The sequence below is a fragment of the Diospyros lotus genome, chromosome 13 (assembly GCF_014633365.1).
Source record: "Diospyros lotus cultivar Yz01 chromosome 13, ASM1463336v1, whole genome shotgun sequence".
NCBI lineage: Eukaryota > Viridiplantae > Streptophyta > Magnoliopsida > Ericales > Ebenaceae > Diospyros > Diospyros lotus.
In genome coordinates, this window is record NC_068350.1 from 20295601 (window position 1) to 20314147 (window position 18547).

General features: G+C 39.1%; 1 protein-coding gene and 1 non-coding gene across 2 annotated transcripts; one reads left to right on the plus strand and one right to left on the minus strand.

Moving 5' to 3' along the window:
- Window positions 1–6964: 6964 nt before the first annotated feature.
- LOC127789173 (protein TIC 56, chloroplastic) lies at window positions 6965–14031 on the minus strand. Its single transcript, XM_052317983.1, has 5 exons — window positions 13241–14031; window positions 12528–12725; window positions 11604–11886; window positions 8409–8571; window positions 6965–7483 (listed from the first exon to the last, which is right to left on the minus strand). Exons 1-5 carry the CDS (start codon window positions 13926–13928, stop codon window positions 7289–7291), a joined length of 1527 nt encoding a protein of 508 aa, XP_052173943.1. The 5' UTR covers window positions 13929–14031; the 3' UTR covers window positions 6965–7288.
- Window positions 14032–14124: 93 nt separating this feature from the next.
- On the plus strand, window positions 14125–14206 carry TRNAS-CGA (transfer RNA serine (anticodon CGA)). Its single transcript has one exon. It is a non-coding gene; the product is annotated as a tRNA-Ser (tRNA).
- Window positions 14207–18547: the final 4341 nt, after the last annotated feature.

The window sequence follows — 18547 nt, forward strand, 5'->3', positions numbered from 1 at the left end:
GAATGAAGAAAAGCATAGCATGATATGTCAGTCAGTGTGACACGTGCCAAAGGATAAAGATTGTGCATCAAAAATCAGGCGAAAGTTTACAACAGTTAGAAATTCAAGAATGGAAATGGGAACATATCACCATGGATTTTGTAATAGGACTACCAAGAAGCCCTAAAGGAAATGATGTCAGATGGGTAATTGTTGATAGGCTAACTAAGTCTGCTCATTTATTGGCTATGAAAGTAAGCAAACCCATCAATAAGCTGGCTCAGCAATACGTCGACGAGATTGTCAGACTTCATGGGATATCGATAAGTATTATCTCTGATCGTGATCCAAGGTTCACTTCAAGATTTTGTGAAAGTCTATAAAAGTACATAGGCACTCAGCTCTGGTTAAGTACAGCTTATCACCCTCAAACTAATGGACAGTCAAAAAAAGTTATTCAGACCTTAGAAGATATATTGAGAGCATGTGCCCTAGACTTTACGAGAAGTTGGGAAGAGCATCTACCGTTGGTAGAGTTTGCGTATAATAACAACCATCACAGCAGGATTGGTATAACTCCTCATGAAGCATTATATGGACGCAAGTGTAGATCCCCGGTATGTTGGACAAAAGTTGGAGATCGACAAATTTTGGGTACTGAAATAGTTCAAGTGACTACTGAAAAGGTAAAGATCATTCAAGAAAGAATCAAAGAGGCTCAGAGTCATCAAAAGTCCTATGCCAACACTAGGCGAAGGGATTTGGAATTCCAAGTCGGTGACAAGCTATACCTGAAGTTATCCCCTCTAAGAATGGCAACTCGAAGTCACAATAAAGGCAAGTTGAGCCCCAGATATATTGAACCATATGACATCATAGAAAGAATCGGGTCAATTGCTTACTGGCTTGCATTGCCTATGGCTCTCTCCAACCTTCACGATGTGTTCTACGTATTGCAACTTTGGAAGCATGAGCTAGACCCTTCTCACATAATGCCATCAGGAGCTGTCGAAGTTTGAGAAAACCTTTCCTACCTCAAGAGACCAGTTAAAATTTTGGATCAAAGAAATCAAGTTCTAAGAAACAAGATAATTCCACTAGTGCAAGTACTATGGAGAAATCCAGTAAGAGAGGATATATGAGCAAGACGAAGAAATGAGAAGTCATTTTCCATTTTTGTTCGAAGAATCAATAGATAGAATGGACTTGCATAAAACAAATTTCGGGGACGAAATTTTTGTAAGAAGGGGAAAAAGTAATATTCCAAATAAATATGTTATTTATTCATGAATGATTTCGTATTTTGGGGCTCAAAGAAAAGTTTAAAAGATTGTTTGGGGATCTGAAACAACCAAATCAATTGCAGGAATACCCTAGGACTTAGATAACTACGAAAAAGAGTACAGGACTGTTAAGCATCTCGAAACATGATTTTTAGCATCATAAGAAATAGGATCAGAGACAGTTTTTGGTACACTTTCGATTCAGGCTATAAGATCGAATCGTCGTAGGGGTCTTCCAGGAAGTCAACAGAAAGCTTATGAGATCTTAATTTGGCATATACAACAACCCTTAAGTGATTTCGGGAGGAAATAAAAGGATTTTCGGTCAAAATGTCAATTCAAGCCTAAGTGTAATTTCTTAAAAATGCCCGAGGGAGGTCGAAATGACGTTATTTCTGAATCTTCAAGGTGAAAATGAAAAGTTCAGGACTTGTGGGTCTCAATGGAAGTGTTGGAAAGTTATGGGGCAAAGTGAAAAGGGGAAAATTGGAAATTCAAAGAATGATAGGGGCAAAAGTAGAAATTAAGAAAAGTTGACAGTGTTGAAATTGGGAAAAGCTGGCAGTGTGAACACTGTCAGCCGTTGACTGCCTCTCCCATCTTTGTTTGTGGCCGGTGAGGGCTTCGAGGGAGGCTCCAGAGGGATCAGGGTTAGGGCTAGCAGCTTTGGGAGTCGCTCATGACTGAGAATCGACCGCGAGAAGTTGCTAAAAAAACCAACGTTTTGGGAGTCAAAACGTCGCGAGATCGGGGCATAATGAGCCCATTAAATGATCGTGATGATGATAGAGGCCCGAGATTTGACAAGAGTTGAGGTTTGGAGGCTCGAAATCAGGTATGAATAGGTGCTTCAAGGTAGCCGAATTCATGGAGTTTAAACTTCAAAATTGAATGCGTTAGAGAACGAATCGAAGGCAACAGATAGAGGGCTTTTGATCCTTGAGGGTTATAGAAGTATTCTAGAGAGTTTGGAGGGTTTTTGCATAGGTTTAGTGGGTTTTCGAGGGCTCGCTAGAAAAGCTAGGCGGATGACCTGGCCAAGAGTTTAAGTCGTCGGTTGGCCCCATTCTAGTCGTCCTTTTGAGCATCCAAGCTAGCCATTGTGATCGACTCAGGGAGAAGATCGAGCCTGAAGCCAAAGCCAATTTTTTCGGTGTGTCGGCGTCGGAGATGACGACTGGCGCGTGAAGCTCACCTGCCAGTCTCACTCGCAACCCACTCTCTTAGGGCGTGAGGGCGCGTGGACATCAGGTTTTTTCCAAATTTTTTTTAAAAATGTTTAGAAAATTATTTTAGAAATTTTGGTGTAGAAATATTTGGAAAAATGTTTGAGGAAATATGGATTCTGAATTTTTAGAGGTAAAAATAGAAAGAAAAAAATAGAAATAAATGTGAGGAAATTGTGGAAAATTAGGTTTTGATATTTATTAAATAAACATGATGAATAGGTTGCTTTGAGACTTGAAGAGAGGTGATTTGTACGAAATTCGAGGTTTGGCGTGAAAATCGAGGTTGTGTGCGTATTTCGAGGTGTATTGAACTTTGTGCAAAAGTAAGTGGTTCTACCCTAATACTTGGTTTATGTAAATGAAACCACCATGTTGTCATACCTTGATGTGTATATGTCATATAGTTTGCATTTACATGTTCTGATGAAGTGTGCATCTTTTCACAATGATTTGTTGATCATACATCGCATATGGTTTGAGAGTACGGGCCGACATCGTTGCTCTACCAAGGGTGCACCCATGCACCTCGGCATGGTCAGGAAACCGTATAAAATGGGGAGTAGCATTAAGGTACGATCGACTCAAAAGAATGAAATGAGGACATTTTGCATTTGCATCCATGCACGAGTCGCAATTTTTTTGTAAACTTACTTAGATAATTCATCGTCTAACTCGGGTAATGCCCCTAGAATATTCAAACGTTCCAGATGAAGACGTAATAGAAGCAGGCATGGAATAAGCATTTGATGGCACTTGAGTGCATATCATTTTGATTATGTTTATGCAGTTATGTAATTAAGTCTGCTACTCTGAATTTGGAATGTTATGAAAGCTATTAATGTATGATCGAATTTGTTGTTAATGTTAAAGTTAGGTTCGATTCTTGCTTTCGCTATTAATGAACCATAGTCTAGTATGTATAACGTATAATGATTCTCCAACTAGACAGGTAAATGGGAATTTTGGGAGTTTGCATTAAGCTAAGGTTATTAAAAAAAAATAAAAATTTACCCTGAAATTTCCTAAGTTATAACACGCCCGGGAATTTGGAGTGATACACAAACTGTACAAGACTAACCACTCGTAAATCCCAATTATATTGTTTCCCTCATATGAATTATATGCATGATAATTGTTAATAATGTGAGCCCTAGGGCAGAACTGTGGACGTAAACACATTTGGCTGAACCATGTAAAAAAAATGCTTATACTCTTTTGTGCAATACATTATCATTATTGCGTCTATTATAATTTTCTTGATTCATTTCTCAAAATGAAAGGAAAGATCAATCAAAAGTTCTTTTCGAATGAGAAGCCTATTGCCCCACACATATCCCGGCAACAAGGTAAAAACAAAAGGCCCATTGTCCCACTAACAACCCTACAATAAGGTAAAAACAAAAAGCCCGTTATCCCGCACATAGCTCGGCAACAAGGGAAACACAAGCCCATTGTCTTGTTTTCAACTCGGCAACAAGGAAGACACAAGCCCGTTGTCCTGCTAATAGCTTGACAACGAGGTAAAAATAAAAAGCTCGTTGCTCTGCACATAGCCTGGCAATGAGGGAAACACAAGCCCGTTATCCTACCTATCCCTACAATGAGGTAAAAACAAAAGGCCCATTGCCCTACATATAGCTTGGCAACGTGGTGAAAAATCCAAGGCATGTTGTCCTGCTAACAACTCGACAATAAGGTAAAAACAAAAGCCATGTTGCCCTACACATAGCCCGATAACGAGGGCATAAACCTGTTGTCCTACTTACAGCACGACAACGAGGAAGACACAAGCCTGTTGTCTCGCTAACAGCTTGACAACGAGGTGAAAAAAAAAAAAAGCCGTTGCTTTGCACATAGCCTGACAACAAGGGAAACAAAAGCCCATTGTCCTACTTATAGCCCGACAACGAGGTGAAAACAAAAAGCTTATTGTCCTATTTATAGCCTGACAACGAGGTAAAAATAAAAGGCTTGTTGCGCTGCTTATAGCCCGGCAACAAGGTGAAAAACAGAAAAGGTCTGTCATCCCACTGATAGGCTAACAACAAGGTAAAAATAAAAAGCTCATTGCCCTGCTTATAGCTCGACAATGAGGTGAAAAATCCAAGACTTGTTGTCCCGCTAACAACCCAACTACGAGGTAAAAATAAAAGGCTCGTTACCCCACTTATAGCCTGGCAACAAGGTAAAAAATTCAAAGCCTATTATCCTATTAATAGACCAATAATGAGGTAAAAGAAAAAGGCCTGTTGCCTTGCTTGTAGCTAGGCAACGAGGAGAAAACGAAGCCCGTTTCCCTGCATATAGCCGAGCAACAAGGTAAAAAAAAAGGCCCGTTACCCCATAGATAGCTCGGCCAACGAGGGGACAACAAGCCCCTTTACCCCGCACGTAGCCCTGCAACGAGGAGACAACAATGTCGTTGCCCCGCACATAACTTGACAACGAGGATAAAACAAGTTCGTTGCCTCGCACATAACCTGGCAACAAGAAGACAACAAGCCTGTTGTCCCAGTAATAGCCCAATAATGAGGAGATAATAAGCTCATCATCCTACAAGTAGCCCAACAATGAGATAATCACAAACCATCATCCCAGATGTAGCCCGACAATGAAGGAAAAATAAAACTATTGTCCCACAAGTAACCTGACAACAAGGAAATGGAACATCAATTAATCATGAACATCCATGGTTTGAAAAAAGTTCCCAATATGCCAATGCTCCTCTCGATGAAATATAGACGCGCATATAAGCTAACATCAGGTGCAATCACCAAGTCCGTGTCTAACACTTTTAAGTGAACTTGAAGATCTTTTCTGTGAAGCATTGAGTCTTCAACAAGCATCCCCAGAGTCAAGGAGAAAAAGAGCCCCCACCTCCTTGGGAGTCGGGAGCACCTGAAAGAGTCATGTCTATGCTCTCAGGGGATGGAGGATCGAACACTGGAATCTCTCCTCTAGGAGTAAAAGCTTTAACACTGTGTGTGCTTTTCGAGACACCTACCTCATGATCTCAAAGCCTTTGACACTTATGGGAGTTCAAAATGCGAAAGTGCAAGAGTGATCCTAGGAGTTGAAAATGATCCAGAGACTCAAGAATCTCCTGCTTAGAGAACAGCTTCAAGAGCACGTGCAAGATTTACAAGGTAAGATACTTTTTTGCCTAAGACTCTCGATCAAAATAGTAGGAAGCAATTGGTATGCCCTACAAACAACAAATAATTTAGATAGGGAAAATTCAGGACAAAATCTACGAGTAGGCATCCAAGTCAAGTGTAAATCTAAATAGGCTGAAATCCACAAACCAAGAGCAAAAAGCCAAATTAATTGGGAGAGTTATAGGAGAAAACAAAGTAGTGGCCGAATACCTAGTGGCCACTACTCAATTATGATCGAGTGCCTACTCTGCCATGAAGAACAATGCAACAAACAATGACCCATTAAGTGATGGACAAAGCAAAGTATTATTGATCAAATCAAGCAAGACAAAGAGAGGACGACGCTATGACCAAGTGGGCACTTGGCTAAGAGAGATCAAGTTGTGAAGATAAGTCCACTGGTGAGCAAAAACAAATCAAATCAAGCCAAGAAAAGAACAAGCCTCCAAAGGAAAGCCAAGGAAGCAGTATCACCAAGCAAAAGGGTATTGAGTAGTGACCGAGTAGCCACAACTCGGCCATAATGGTCATCCACCTCTCAGAGCCTTCCTCGTTGCCAACAGACCCTCGTAAGACGTTTCATGAGACCCACAATAATATTTCGAGATTTTATTAAATATACAAAGAATATACAACAAATATACTGGAAATATACTCAGAATATGTCACTTGAGAAATTTGGGATAATCGCCACGTGTCCCCATCTCTTTCCTTTATAAATTGGAGAACCATCTCCTCTCTCAAGTAAGTTCACTCGACCACTCCAACTCCATCTTTTGCACTCAACACTTAAAGACTAACTTAAGCATTGGAGAATTCGTGCAGGAACCTCCTTTCGCACCCCTAACTGATTGTTCATCTTGATAGGTCTCTCAATCATTCAGGACCTCCCGATCATCGAAAGGCACTCAATCATCGGAGGGCATTCATTCATCAGAAGCCACCCGTTCTTCAAGAAGTCACCCATTCATCAAGGCAAATGATTATTGCAGCAAGACTTCTAGATCTCTTGATCATTGCAACAAAACCTCTAAGTCTCCTTATTATCATCACCCAAGACTATCACATTCACCTTTCCCAAGTTACAAATTCATTGTTATACTTTAACAACAACAAGAAGAATAGTTTTACAAGTACGCAGCGTACTCACACAAACACATTCCTTTTCAATATATAAACAGCAACGGAACACATCATTTTATATGAAAAACTTAAATAAAATTCATAAACTAAACTTCCCGCATGCCAATAACATATCAACGTCATATACTTATGAAATGTATAAATTAAATTTTTTATCAAAAAATCACCGATAGAATGAAAAGAACGGCAGTTTAATGGCAACCCGTTACAAAGTAGAGTTCGCACTTCAAGGGGAAAACATATATATTGTATTCCAAGAGCATCCACACCCTACCCTGTGAAAGAAAATATGAAAGAAGTAAATTACTCAGGCAGCTGGTTCCCACTTTGTAGCAATGAACAGATAGCGATTTCTTCCAGTTCCCTGAGTTTGAAAATTCGGATCAATCTTCATCCTGGGTTCCCAATGGTGATTGAGGAAGACGAGGTTTTGAAGCGTTAACAGTGCAATCTACCAGAGAGAAGGGCGGGCTTTCTAATTAGAGCTCTCTCCCCCTTAATTAAGGGGGCCGCGACCAAATATTCTCTCATCCTCGGCTTTCTTCCGCGCTTCCCGCTTCGCCTTGCGCCTGGCATCTCGTAAAGCTGCATCTGCGTGCACTTTCTCCATCACTGTGCTGAAACCTGGGATCGTCCGGGCCAGGTGGTTGTATACTTTCACGCTCAGATCATAGAAAATCCTAAACATTCTCTGCACATCCGTAAAGAAGTCAATTTAAACCATTAGTTAGTTATCTCGCAATACACGAGCAAGATGCCTACAGAACAGAAACCAGGCAACAGTTTGAGCAAAATTATGAAATAATGCGCCCTCTACACGATATTGACAATGAAGAAATCAACAGAAACGGCAAAGCTGAAGCAGCATGGTAACTCTATAGCTAGCTGAGTGTAGATACACACATCACAGATATCCAAAATTCTAAGTATGTTTGGGCATGACATAGAAAAATTCTATAGATAAAATAAACACTTTACGTCAATATACTAAAAAAAATAACAGTTTCTTTAAGTTTTTCTTTTCCAACTATATATATGCTTATAATTTATTATGCCAAAATAACAAGAAGTTACATTTTCTTTCAAATTTTACATGGTAGAAACAAAGTGAGACCTAAATTTTATAATATCTATTTTTCAAAGTTTAATTTCTGAAGAAATTTAGAGTTTTAGGCTTCATAACTGTTGAAATTAAAACTAAAAGAGAAAAAGAAAAAAAAAAGGAAAATCTAGAGAAGTACTAACATTGCTTTTGTTGACAGAAGTACTAAATGTAATTTATTCAATTTATGAACAAATATTGCTTTTGTGGACAGAACGGTCCCAAAGTGAACGAGAAGTGTCTGACTTCAAAACAATTACAAAATAATAGGGCAGTTCGGACTAGTGTTCTACACACATCTAGAATTGTTTGGAAGTGCCAGTGTTCTTCATCTGGCATCCGGCATCTTGATGGGAGCATATCCCAGAAACTAAAAACTGCTATCTTAAATGTTTAATAATAATAATAATAATAATAATGACACATAGAAATCAATTAGCAATATTCAACTGGAAAACATAAAGCATGTGTTAATAGAAATCTAACTGCAAAGAAGATGGTGGGAAGAATGTACCAGCACATCCTTATTCCAATGCCTGATGTATGGAGGACCTGTTGTGTACGTACCAAGAGGTTCACGATACCACTGACCACCATATGTTATCTGATCCATAGCTTGCTCTACGCTTAAAACCTCCCATGGCCTCAGCCCAGGAATAGCTTTAGCCAACTGAAGCCTGTCTCATTAATCAACCAAAAATTTTCAATGGTTACTGTAGAAAACCAAAAGAAAATTGTTAATGGAAAAATATGAAACAAGTTTCATCCAAGAGAAAAGAAACAGTGATCCAGTGACATCACCAGGCACTGAGAAAACAACAATTTCATCCAAAAAGCATGGCAGGGATCTGGAGACATTACAATGGACTAAAACATGATTTATAAAGCAGCTATTGCATACTCACCATACTTTCACCATTCATTATAATTTTTGAAGGAAATATGCAGAACAACAGTAACAACATCTCTCTCTCTCTCTCTCTCTGTGTTATTATTATTATTATTATTATTATTATTATTATTATTATTATTATTATTATTATTTTTATTTTTATTATTATTATTATTATTATTATTATTATTATTATTTTTATTTATTTTTTTTTTTTTGGGGGGGGGGGACATAAAAATAAATTTACAAGAACAATTTCATCCTAAATAAATTTAAATACAAGAACAATTTCTTCCTTATGGCAATGACATAAAAAACATTGCTTAAGAAACATGTCAATTGCACTTGATTTTTGCCAGACCAACACAATGTATAGAAGCGTTCAGCCTCATCATAAAAACCACTGCCCCAATAACCACAGAGAAAAGTGGTGAGATGAACAAAATGAGCATATCTCCCTCTCTTTTCCTCTGTGTCTTTCTTTTCTCTTCATTTTCTTCCTAATTTCTTACTTTTAATGCAGCCCTAATGTTGACTTGACAAGAGTACAAAAGATCAAATAATTTCATTAAACTAAAAATCAGATGGCCCGAAGAGAAACAGGAAGGGTGACCCCAGTGATGAGGCTCTCTACTTTGTGAGGGTCAGAGGGTCATTTTTGTACACAGCTTGTACCTAGGGGAAAGAGATTTTTCACACTTCCAAAAACTTCAAAGAAATTTATTAAGAACACTTATATGAATTGCTTGAGGCCAAGTATCAAATATGAATTGCTTGAGGTCAAGTATCAAACATGAAGCCATAACTGGAGGTTTGAAGACATTGATTCCATATTCTTTAGTTAGATTCTGACTCATGGTAAAATTAAAAGGTGGTACTACTAAATTCAGAATGAAAATTTTCAATAATCATAAACTAGAAACTGACGAAGACTGGATTCTCAACCTATAGACATGAATAGCCAAGGTCCCATTTCATTTTGTTGCCATTTCCACTTTTCAGTTTTCATTTTCAAAATTTTGACCAACAAAGAAAAAAGAAAACAGAAAAGTCGTTTATTGTGTGCTTTCATTTCAAATCCAGAAAAAAAAGGAATACAGTTTTAAACTTTTTTTTTTTTAATTTTAAACATGGCTCTTCTTCCATTTCCATTTCTTTTACCAACAATCAAAGCTTCTTCAGCTCCATCTTCTGCCTTTCTTCATTAGCTCTTGCTTTTCTTCTTCACTATGGCGAGTCCTCACTGGCAATGAAGAAGAATATGAAGAAAAAAGAAAAAGGACAGGAAGAATGCCTGGCAGCCCAATCAGTTTGTTGGCCCAAAAAGGGAAAACGATTAAGTGTCAAACGGTCCACATGGTTTCAAAATAATTATTGAATAATAATTATAACTTAGGTCTGAAAAACATAACAATACATCACATAATAAACTTAGAATTTGATCAAGTACAAGTTTCCTACAATTTGAAAAACTCCAAACAAAATTATTAACATAAGTTAAGGATATACAGAAAAAGAACTCAAGTTTAAATTACAAATCAGCAATTGTAAAACGTTGTCCACGCATCAAAGAGAAGCTTATGGCTGAATTCCACCACCACCACCACCATCATCATAATTGTTTTCATTATGTTGCCCTTCATTTTCAAAAGAAATTAATGCAACAATCCATAAAATTTTCAAAAAAAAAAAAAAAAAATGATATCCAGTTGAATCAACTGATTTTTCCTAGCCAGCTTTTTTGGCCATGCAGACCAGTTCAATGACCAGATGTTGGCTATCCCAATCTGACTAGCCAATCCAATCTAATTTTCATAATAATGGTTAAAATATTTGATTCTGCTCCCTCCACAGTCCTCTGGGTGTTATCTACATAAATGATTCATATACATGAATAATCAAGCCTCTTTTCTCCACTTTTCTCCTAACTCCCCTCTTAAAAAATGAAAAAGCTTTCACATCCCTAGCAAGCAACCATTTCATACCAAACATACACAAAAATAAGGACCAAAACTCTCTACCTTATGTGAATAGGTAGATGATCACATGAACCCTGCTCATGGTCAACAATTAACATGAATGTCCATCCTTCTAATCAAGTTGTTTGTAGCGAAATTTTGCCTTGTCCACCACACACACAAATATAAAAACAAAAAGAACTTGAAATCTTGGGATGAGAATCTGTTCTGCCCTATCTTAACCCATCTCAAGTCTTTCTACCCCTTTGCCCATTATACTGATCCTCTCTCGGACAAATGTCAAGCCAAAGAGCATATGAATCACAAAAGAGATGCATTCTTGCCACATGCCTCATTCTGTTTATTTTTTGCTATTGGCAAGTATATGTGTCACCATCCTAATTCATCATGCTTCTTTTTCTTAAAGAGTAATAACCTAATACAGATACACATGGGTATGTATTTTGAGAAAGAAGCAGGTCTGTTCACAAATGTAGCTAATAAAAAATGATTGGCCAGCATCCATTAACGAATGAATAACATTCGTGACTTACAGTCAAATAAAGATAACAAGACTCATGGCATTAGCCATTCCATAGCAAAGCTTATATTAACTAAACAAGGTCAGTGGCTGTAATATTGTTCTTTAGGGAGAACAACAATAGCAGCAAAAACAAAAGAAATAGAAGTGTTAATACCTTAATAATAAAAACAAAAAAGCATTGATAATTTGACAGTAAATCTGTAATTTTGCAATAGAAGCAAGGACCATAAGAAACAAAGATATCGAAGTAACTTTTGCCCAAAAGTTTCACTACACACATATCAACTAACAATAGCTAAAGGATGGCAGTGTTACCTAAGGTCTTTCGGGATGTATTTATTTGGCATGTGATCAGCTTCCAAAATTGATGAAAGTTCAGAACCACTAGCCCAAAGAAATAGTGCATGACTGGGAGTTCTTACACCAGGCCAAATACCACCATTAGCTTCTAGCACAGCTAAATCACGTCTCTTACTCTCAATAGCTTCTTCCTGGAGCTGCTTATAGGTTTTGTTCCCATGGCCCTTCAGAGGAACCCATGGAGGTATACCCTTCTGCAGTTTGTGAAGGAAAGCTGTTGCTGCAGCACCTAGCCTAACTGGAAATGAACAAAACATAGCCAAGAGTTAATTGAAATTTCATTTTACAGGTTGGAAATACCACTTGTGTAAACATGGACCAAACATATTACTGTTGATGCCTTTTACAGACAATGCATTTATAGGTGAATTTTCAGAATTAAGGGAAGGTGGAAAGGAGAATAGAAGAAGACGGGGGAGAGTAGTTTAGCAGAATTCAACCTCCTTTCTTCTCAAACTGCCATGGCTATTTATCAGCCACCAAATTACAAGAATTAAAAAGGGATAACACCCACGACATCAACTAACAGCAAATAATTGGGAAAATGGGAAATGCAAGCTATTTCTATGCAGCCTATAACTAGCCAATCCTACATTATAGGCTACGCTTATTCTCCTGCAACAGAAACAACAGAAACAAAAGACTCCTACTTTAGTTATGTGCACGTCCACCTGCAACACTCCTATATACACGCAAACCATGCGACAACCCAGCCACACAAATTACCCTTATCATACATTTTTTCCATTATATGCGTCACGCAACTTCTCATTCCACTTCCCACGAGAAAAGTCAGAACGGTAAATAAAACATGCCTTACACAACAGGATTTTGGTATTCAAGAATGTGAAGAGAAACAATGTGTAAGAGTTCGCAAACCTTCCCAAGTGGCTATTGCACGTTCTAATCCATAAACCATGCCAATTGGTGCCCATTCGTCCATATCTTCACCCCAGATGAAAGTGTGTTTGTCTATTATTCCACCGCCCCATGCTGTCTTAAGTTGTATAAGCTCCATTGGTCCCCTTGTATGACCCAATCGGTCCTTGTAATACCAACCACCACTTCTCATAACAACTATGACAAAATCATTATAACATAATTACTAGATTAAAATATTGTGCAACAGCAACTAAAACGTAAAAAACTAGAAAATATCAAATTCACATGCTGAACGGTCAATCTTACACAAAGCAATTGCATTGTAAAACATAGGTGTCATCAATGGAGAGCAAAACTGAGGAAAAATCAAAAAGGAATCACAAGAGCTTGGAAATGGAGAGATATTCAAGTAAACAAATAAAGGACCACCAAATTTTAACTTCCTGCAAGCCACAAATTTGTCAGGAAATAAGTTCGCATAATCAGCAGCAGCAGGATCAATTATAATTCCGTAAATTACATACTTGATTAGGATGGTTTTGACATTGAATAAAAGATTATACAAACAATTCCGTCATACTATCTGGGGCAAGATACCCTATGAAATGTGTAAAGATAATTAGTGGGAAGTATAACTGAACGAAACCCATAATTCGAAACTAGCTACCAACATCAGAAACCAATACAATCCAACACAGAAACAGGCTTACAGTCATAATACCGATCCTCGAGCTTTTTGTACCCAATGGCCTGAGCAACATCAATGGGCCTCCCCGGCGGGTACGGCCGCTGCCGGAAACCCCAGAGCCCGAAAAAGAACTGCCTCGCGAAATCCCAGAACTTGTCGTCCGATTCCCTATGTGTCCTAATCGCCTTCCTTGGCATCGGCCGGCCATCCAGCCCAATCACATTTGGCAACGCCTTCCACAGCTTGGCATCTTCTCTCCGGTAAGGCTTCTCGTTCTCCTTGAGCTCCAATTCATTAACCTTGTCGGCAATCTCCTCCGCCCGCTCCAGAAACTGGACCACCGGGCTGGCCCGAAACTCTTCCCACCACTTCTTGTTCTCTTCAATCTCTTCCGGAGTGGGGTTTTCCTTGGGCTCGAGAAGCGGGTCCTGGGTCAGTGTTCGCTCGACTTCTGGAGTGTGTCTATGGTCCGGGAGGTTTTCGCATTCCCAGTAGAACTGGTCAAGCATTTGGCGGTACCTTCCGGGTTTGGGGGGCGGGTTTTTGGGTTTCCTAGAAGTGGAGACGGATGCGAAGAAGCTGGTTGGGGTTTTGGGAGAGGGTTTGGAGAAGGGGTTATCAGTAAGTGAAGCTAGGTTTATGGGTTGGAAAGGGTTGGGGGGTTTCTTGAACCAGTTTTCGGCGAAGGGGCCGAAGTTGATGGACGCCATTGATGGGGAAAGCAAGGCTGAAATTAAATGGCACTGTTAAAAGATGAAGATTTGGGGATTAATTGAACTGTGAGGTGAAGCTACAGAGTACGCAGAGAGAGAGAGAGAGAGAGAGAGCAACGAGATGGCTTAGAGTTGGGGAACGACGGCCTAAGAAAATTGTTAATTAGAAAATACTTCAATCGCTTTGCAATGCGTCGATATGTCCGAGTGGTTAAGGAGACAGACTCGAAATCTGTTGGGCTTTGCCTGCGCAGGTTCGAATCCTGCTGTCGACGTAGTTATTGTTGTTGCTTTTTTTTAATTAAATCAGTAAATATGTTTATAAGATCAAAATGTACAAATAGTTACTGGCATAGCGAGGAAAACATGGAGAGAATCCAAAGACTACAATCGTAAAGCAAGGGTTTCAAATTGGACTAAAACATAAGGATATAGTAAACATTACTTTATACACAAAGATTTTAATCCTCCCAATGAGACCTCAATTTTGAGATGAACATGATTAAAAATTAAATAGTTTCTATCTACCCAAATTTGATAAATTGTGCTACCAAGGGCAATCTTCTTTGCCTCGCTTATCCATGAGAATCCTCTGGCTTCCTTTTTAATCTACTTGAGAGCACTAGGGTATTGTAAACATAGATCTTGAGATGCCTAATCAAGCCCTAATATGCGCCTATATAGTAGAATTAATAGGGCATTGAAAAAACAAATGTTGCACAATTTCCTCTGCTCCATTACACATAAGACATGCTCGATCAATATTCAAGAAAAAGAGTTTGTCTTTTGTGAGAATGTTGGATCTAACACATAACCAAAGCATGAAGGCATGTTTGGGAATAAGGTAGGAATTCCACACAACAATTGCCCACATCTTGTTCTGCCTCTTCGGACAGAAGAAGTCATAAGCCGCATGCACATCAAATTTTGGCCCTTTAGTCCAGTTGTCTATTAGATTAATAACAGGTTGGCTGAGCCTTGGGTGTTACAAATGTCATCCCTTATAAACAGAATCCACTTCATTAGAGGTGAGTCATCATATTGAACTAGTCGCTCCCATATGGATAAAGTGGGCAAGAATTCTTGGTGAATCCATTGCACCCACAGAATGTCTTTCTTACGGTTTATGTCCCATAAGGTATTTAACTAGGAGAGTAGAATTCCAGCATTTTAAGTCTCTTAGGCCGATGCCCCATTCTCTTTTAGGTAGACACACATCCTTCTAGGCGACCAGGGATGCCTTGGAACTCCATAAAAACTGCTTACATAAGCTACGAATGTAACACCTCGCTTTTCTCTTACAGAACGTGTCACTATGCTGAACCCCAAAATATACATAAATTATTTTTTCTTTCTTTCTCAATACATAACTTAAACCTTAAATACTGAATTCTAAACAAAACCCCCAACAAATCATTCACAATATACGAAAGCGATAATCGAAACTTGATATGGTACATACCTGAATTCACCTTATATTATATTATAAAGAATCCGTACCATATATTACATCATATTCTCAAATATAAAATACATGGAGATTCCATAAACATTCTAACAAGACTAATAATCAATAAAACATAAGCTAAAACATATCTGAATCAGCTCGCTGAGTTCATCGGTCATGCCATCATGCGCCGTCTCATCTCAACATGTTTTTTGCCTAAGTTGCAAATCTAAACTGGAACGTCGAATGTTCCAGAGGCATAATCCATTAGAAGATGAAACTTCTAGTGAAGGTCCAAAATATATATATATGAATGCATGAGGCATAACATGATCAACATGTGCCCTTAATGTAACTTCTCAAGCCCACTAGCTCGGCATGGAATCCTAGGCAAATCCCGAATCTCTGCGGGATAAGCCTAATGTTATTCCCTCATTGCCTTAGGAGAATTATGGCTACACTCTAGGGGCGACATCCCATTCCCATGCACAGACATCAATATGACAATAACATCTTGTCATGAAATTTTCATGACTTTCCATGCAATATGACAAAATGAATATTGCATTTATAACAACATGCATATATAACAAACATATCATGAATATAAGTTCTTGTGAGAAAACCACTCACAAAACCATAGTTAGGATAGGAAAACTCACATTTGTTCAAAGATCAAGACACCTCGAAAAGCGTGTATAGTCTCGATATGCATGTTTGACCTCGATTTTTGTGCCAACTCTCGAAAATTGCACCCATCACATCTCCTCGATCACCTCAATCATAAAAATAATATTTTATTACTAAATATCTCAATATTCCATTTTCTTCCTATTTTCTTTCATTTTTCTTCATTTTTCCTTCTAAAAATTCTAATAAATACCATCAAGACTATTTTCTCAAATCTAACTCTACAAAAATTCATTATATACTATGAACTTCAAGGGAAAAATACTGTACTTACCCGGATGGTGCATTTTCACACAAAATATGGCTCTTTGATGCTAAAATCGAGACATCAGGAAGCCCAAACCTAAATATTTTTGCACAGACCTTGATAAAATAATTTTCCAGAATTTTCCAACATTTTTCCAAGCCCCACGTACCCGCATGCGCCTAGGGCAAGTAGTGCGCGTGAAAGATCGCGCGTGACTAGCACGTGCCAGTCGTCTTCTTTAGCGACGGTCGTGCCGGCGTTCTGGGATTTCGATGCCATCTTGAAGCCCTCTTCCAATCGATCAATATGGCACCTCTTGTGCCTCGAAAGGAGCTTCAGAAGCCTTCCAATTAGCCAACCAAAGCCTCGGCCAGATCGCCCACCCCCAAACTCCGGCGAAGCTCGAATCGCCATCAAACTTGCTCCAAAATGCCTAAAAATTTTCAGAATGCTTCTACCTCTCATGGGCTTCAAAATCCCCTTATTTTGGAGGCTTAATTCATTCGAAATAGGCCTCGATTTGAGGCTTATATTTCTCCCAAATTCAGCCACCATGGATGCCTATTTATAGGCAAAATCAAACGGCCAAATGCCTTATATCGGCCAACCCAAGGCCTTAAGAGCATATAGCTACCCTAGATCGACCTTCAAGCGGCCTTAACCGACCAAAAATCCCACTTGCAGGTGCTCGATTGCACGACCAGAAAGTTGGTTTAAAAATTCTCAAAATTCGGCCCCCCCGGTGGCTTTTTGTCAAATTTTCCTTTACTAAAGTTGCTCCCTGACCATTGCTTGTGCAGCCTGGTGCTCCAGATGGTCGTTCGGCGACTTTTGGTGGGTTAATCGAATCCTATGGCCAAACTTTGCTGATTTTGCACTTTGGCCCCTCAAAGTTTTGGGTTTCTCACTTTATCCCATTTCCACTTAACCCCTCAACATTTCATAATTGCATTTAAGGCCCTCATGCCCTAAAACATTCATTTGACTCCTGAAGATTATGAAAAATCATCGTTTCGACCTCCCTCTGGTAATTTTAGAAAACTACACTTAGGCCCGAATCTTCGTTTTAGCCCTAAACCTCTTCGTTTCTTCCTAAAACCACTAAAGGGTTGTTCCTTATGAAAAATCGAAGCCCCCTCAAGCTTCCGTTGACTTTTGGGAAGTCTCCTATAACGTTTCGATTTTGCAACCACATTGGCAGCTGCCATTTTGCTGTACCGAAAACTATTCCTGATCCGATTTTTTTCGGCACCATAAATCCTATCTCGGGGTGCATGTTAATGCCACATCATTTTCCTTTGGCATCTCAGATCCAGGACAGTCTCGGCAGTTGATTCGGTCATCTATACGGTAATAAATTACCGTTATACCTTCCATTTATCCGTAAATTCCAGTTTTGCCCCCAAGATAATTTACCCTTGAGTCCTTTAGAATTTCTCGGGTACTACAGCGAATTTTCTCAATAACAAGAACTGGGATAGGAAGAATGGCAAGCCAAAAGCACACAACTCCGTGAAGAACAACTCAGATGAGCTCTAGCCAGCCAACATACGAGAGGGTTGTAGCATTCCAAGCTTTAATACAGTCTGAGGTCTTGGCCATAAGCAGATCATAGTGATTAACCCTTAGCTTAACCACAACCAAGGGAATACCAAGATACCAAAATGGCGTAACTCCCTTGGAAAAACATGTCAGATCAAGAATGTTCTGCAACTCCTAACCCTCAATACCAGCAGTGAAAATGCTAGACTTCAGGGCATTAGCCTGAAGACTCGATTTAGCACCAAAATCCCTAAGGCAAGTCATGATATTGCGAATAGACGGAACATCAGCTCTAGCAAATAACATTAGGTCATTGGTGAAGGCCAGATGTGTTATCCTTAGCTTGCTACATTTGGGATGGAAATTAAAGTCTGAACCCTCAGTGGCCCTTTTAAGGGCTCTGGAAAAATACTCTAATCAGATCACAAATAGAAATAGAGAGAGCGGATCACTTTGCCTAAGGCCTTTCTTGCCCTTAAAAAACCCACACATGTTGCCATTGATAACAAGAGAGTATGAGGGGGTAGACACACACTCAAGAACCCAAATGATAAATAGGGGAGGGAAACCCAAGCCTTCCAAGACCTGCTTGAGAAAACTCCAACTAATAGAGTCACAGGCCTTACGAAGATCCACCTTGATGAGGCATCTCGAGGAAATTCTTTTCTGGGAATATTTCCTCAAGAGCTC

What these genes read in the sequence shown, in the direction of transcription:
- LOC127789173 (XM_052317983.1), bottom strand. Translation starts at nt 13,928, where the DNA reads ATGGCGTCCATCAACTTCGGCCCCTTCGCCGAAAACTGGTTCAAGAAA. An exon ending in TGCAATAGCCACTTGGGAAG is followed by an intron (nt 11,887 to 12,527) that starts GTTTGCGAACTC and finishes GTTCATTTCCAG; the next exon opens with TTAGGCTAGGTGCTGCAGCA. An exon ending in ATTGGAATAAGGATGTGCTG is followed by an intron (nt 7,484 to 8,408) that starts GTACATTCTTCC and finishes ACGGATGTGCAG; the next exon opens with AGAATGTTTAGGATTTTCTA.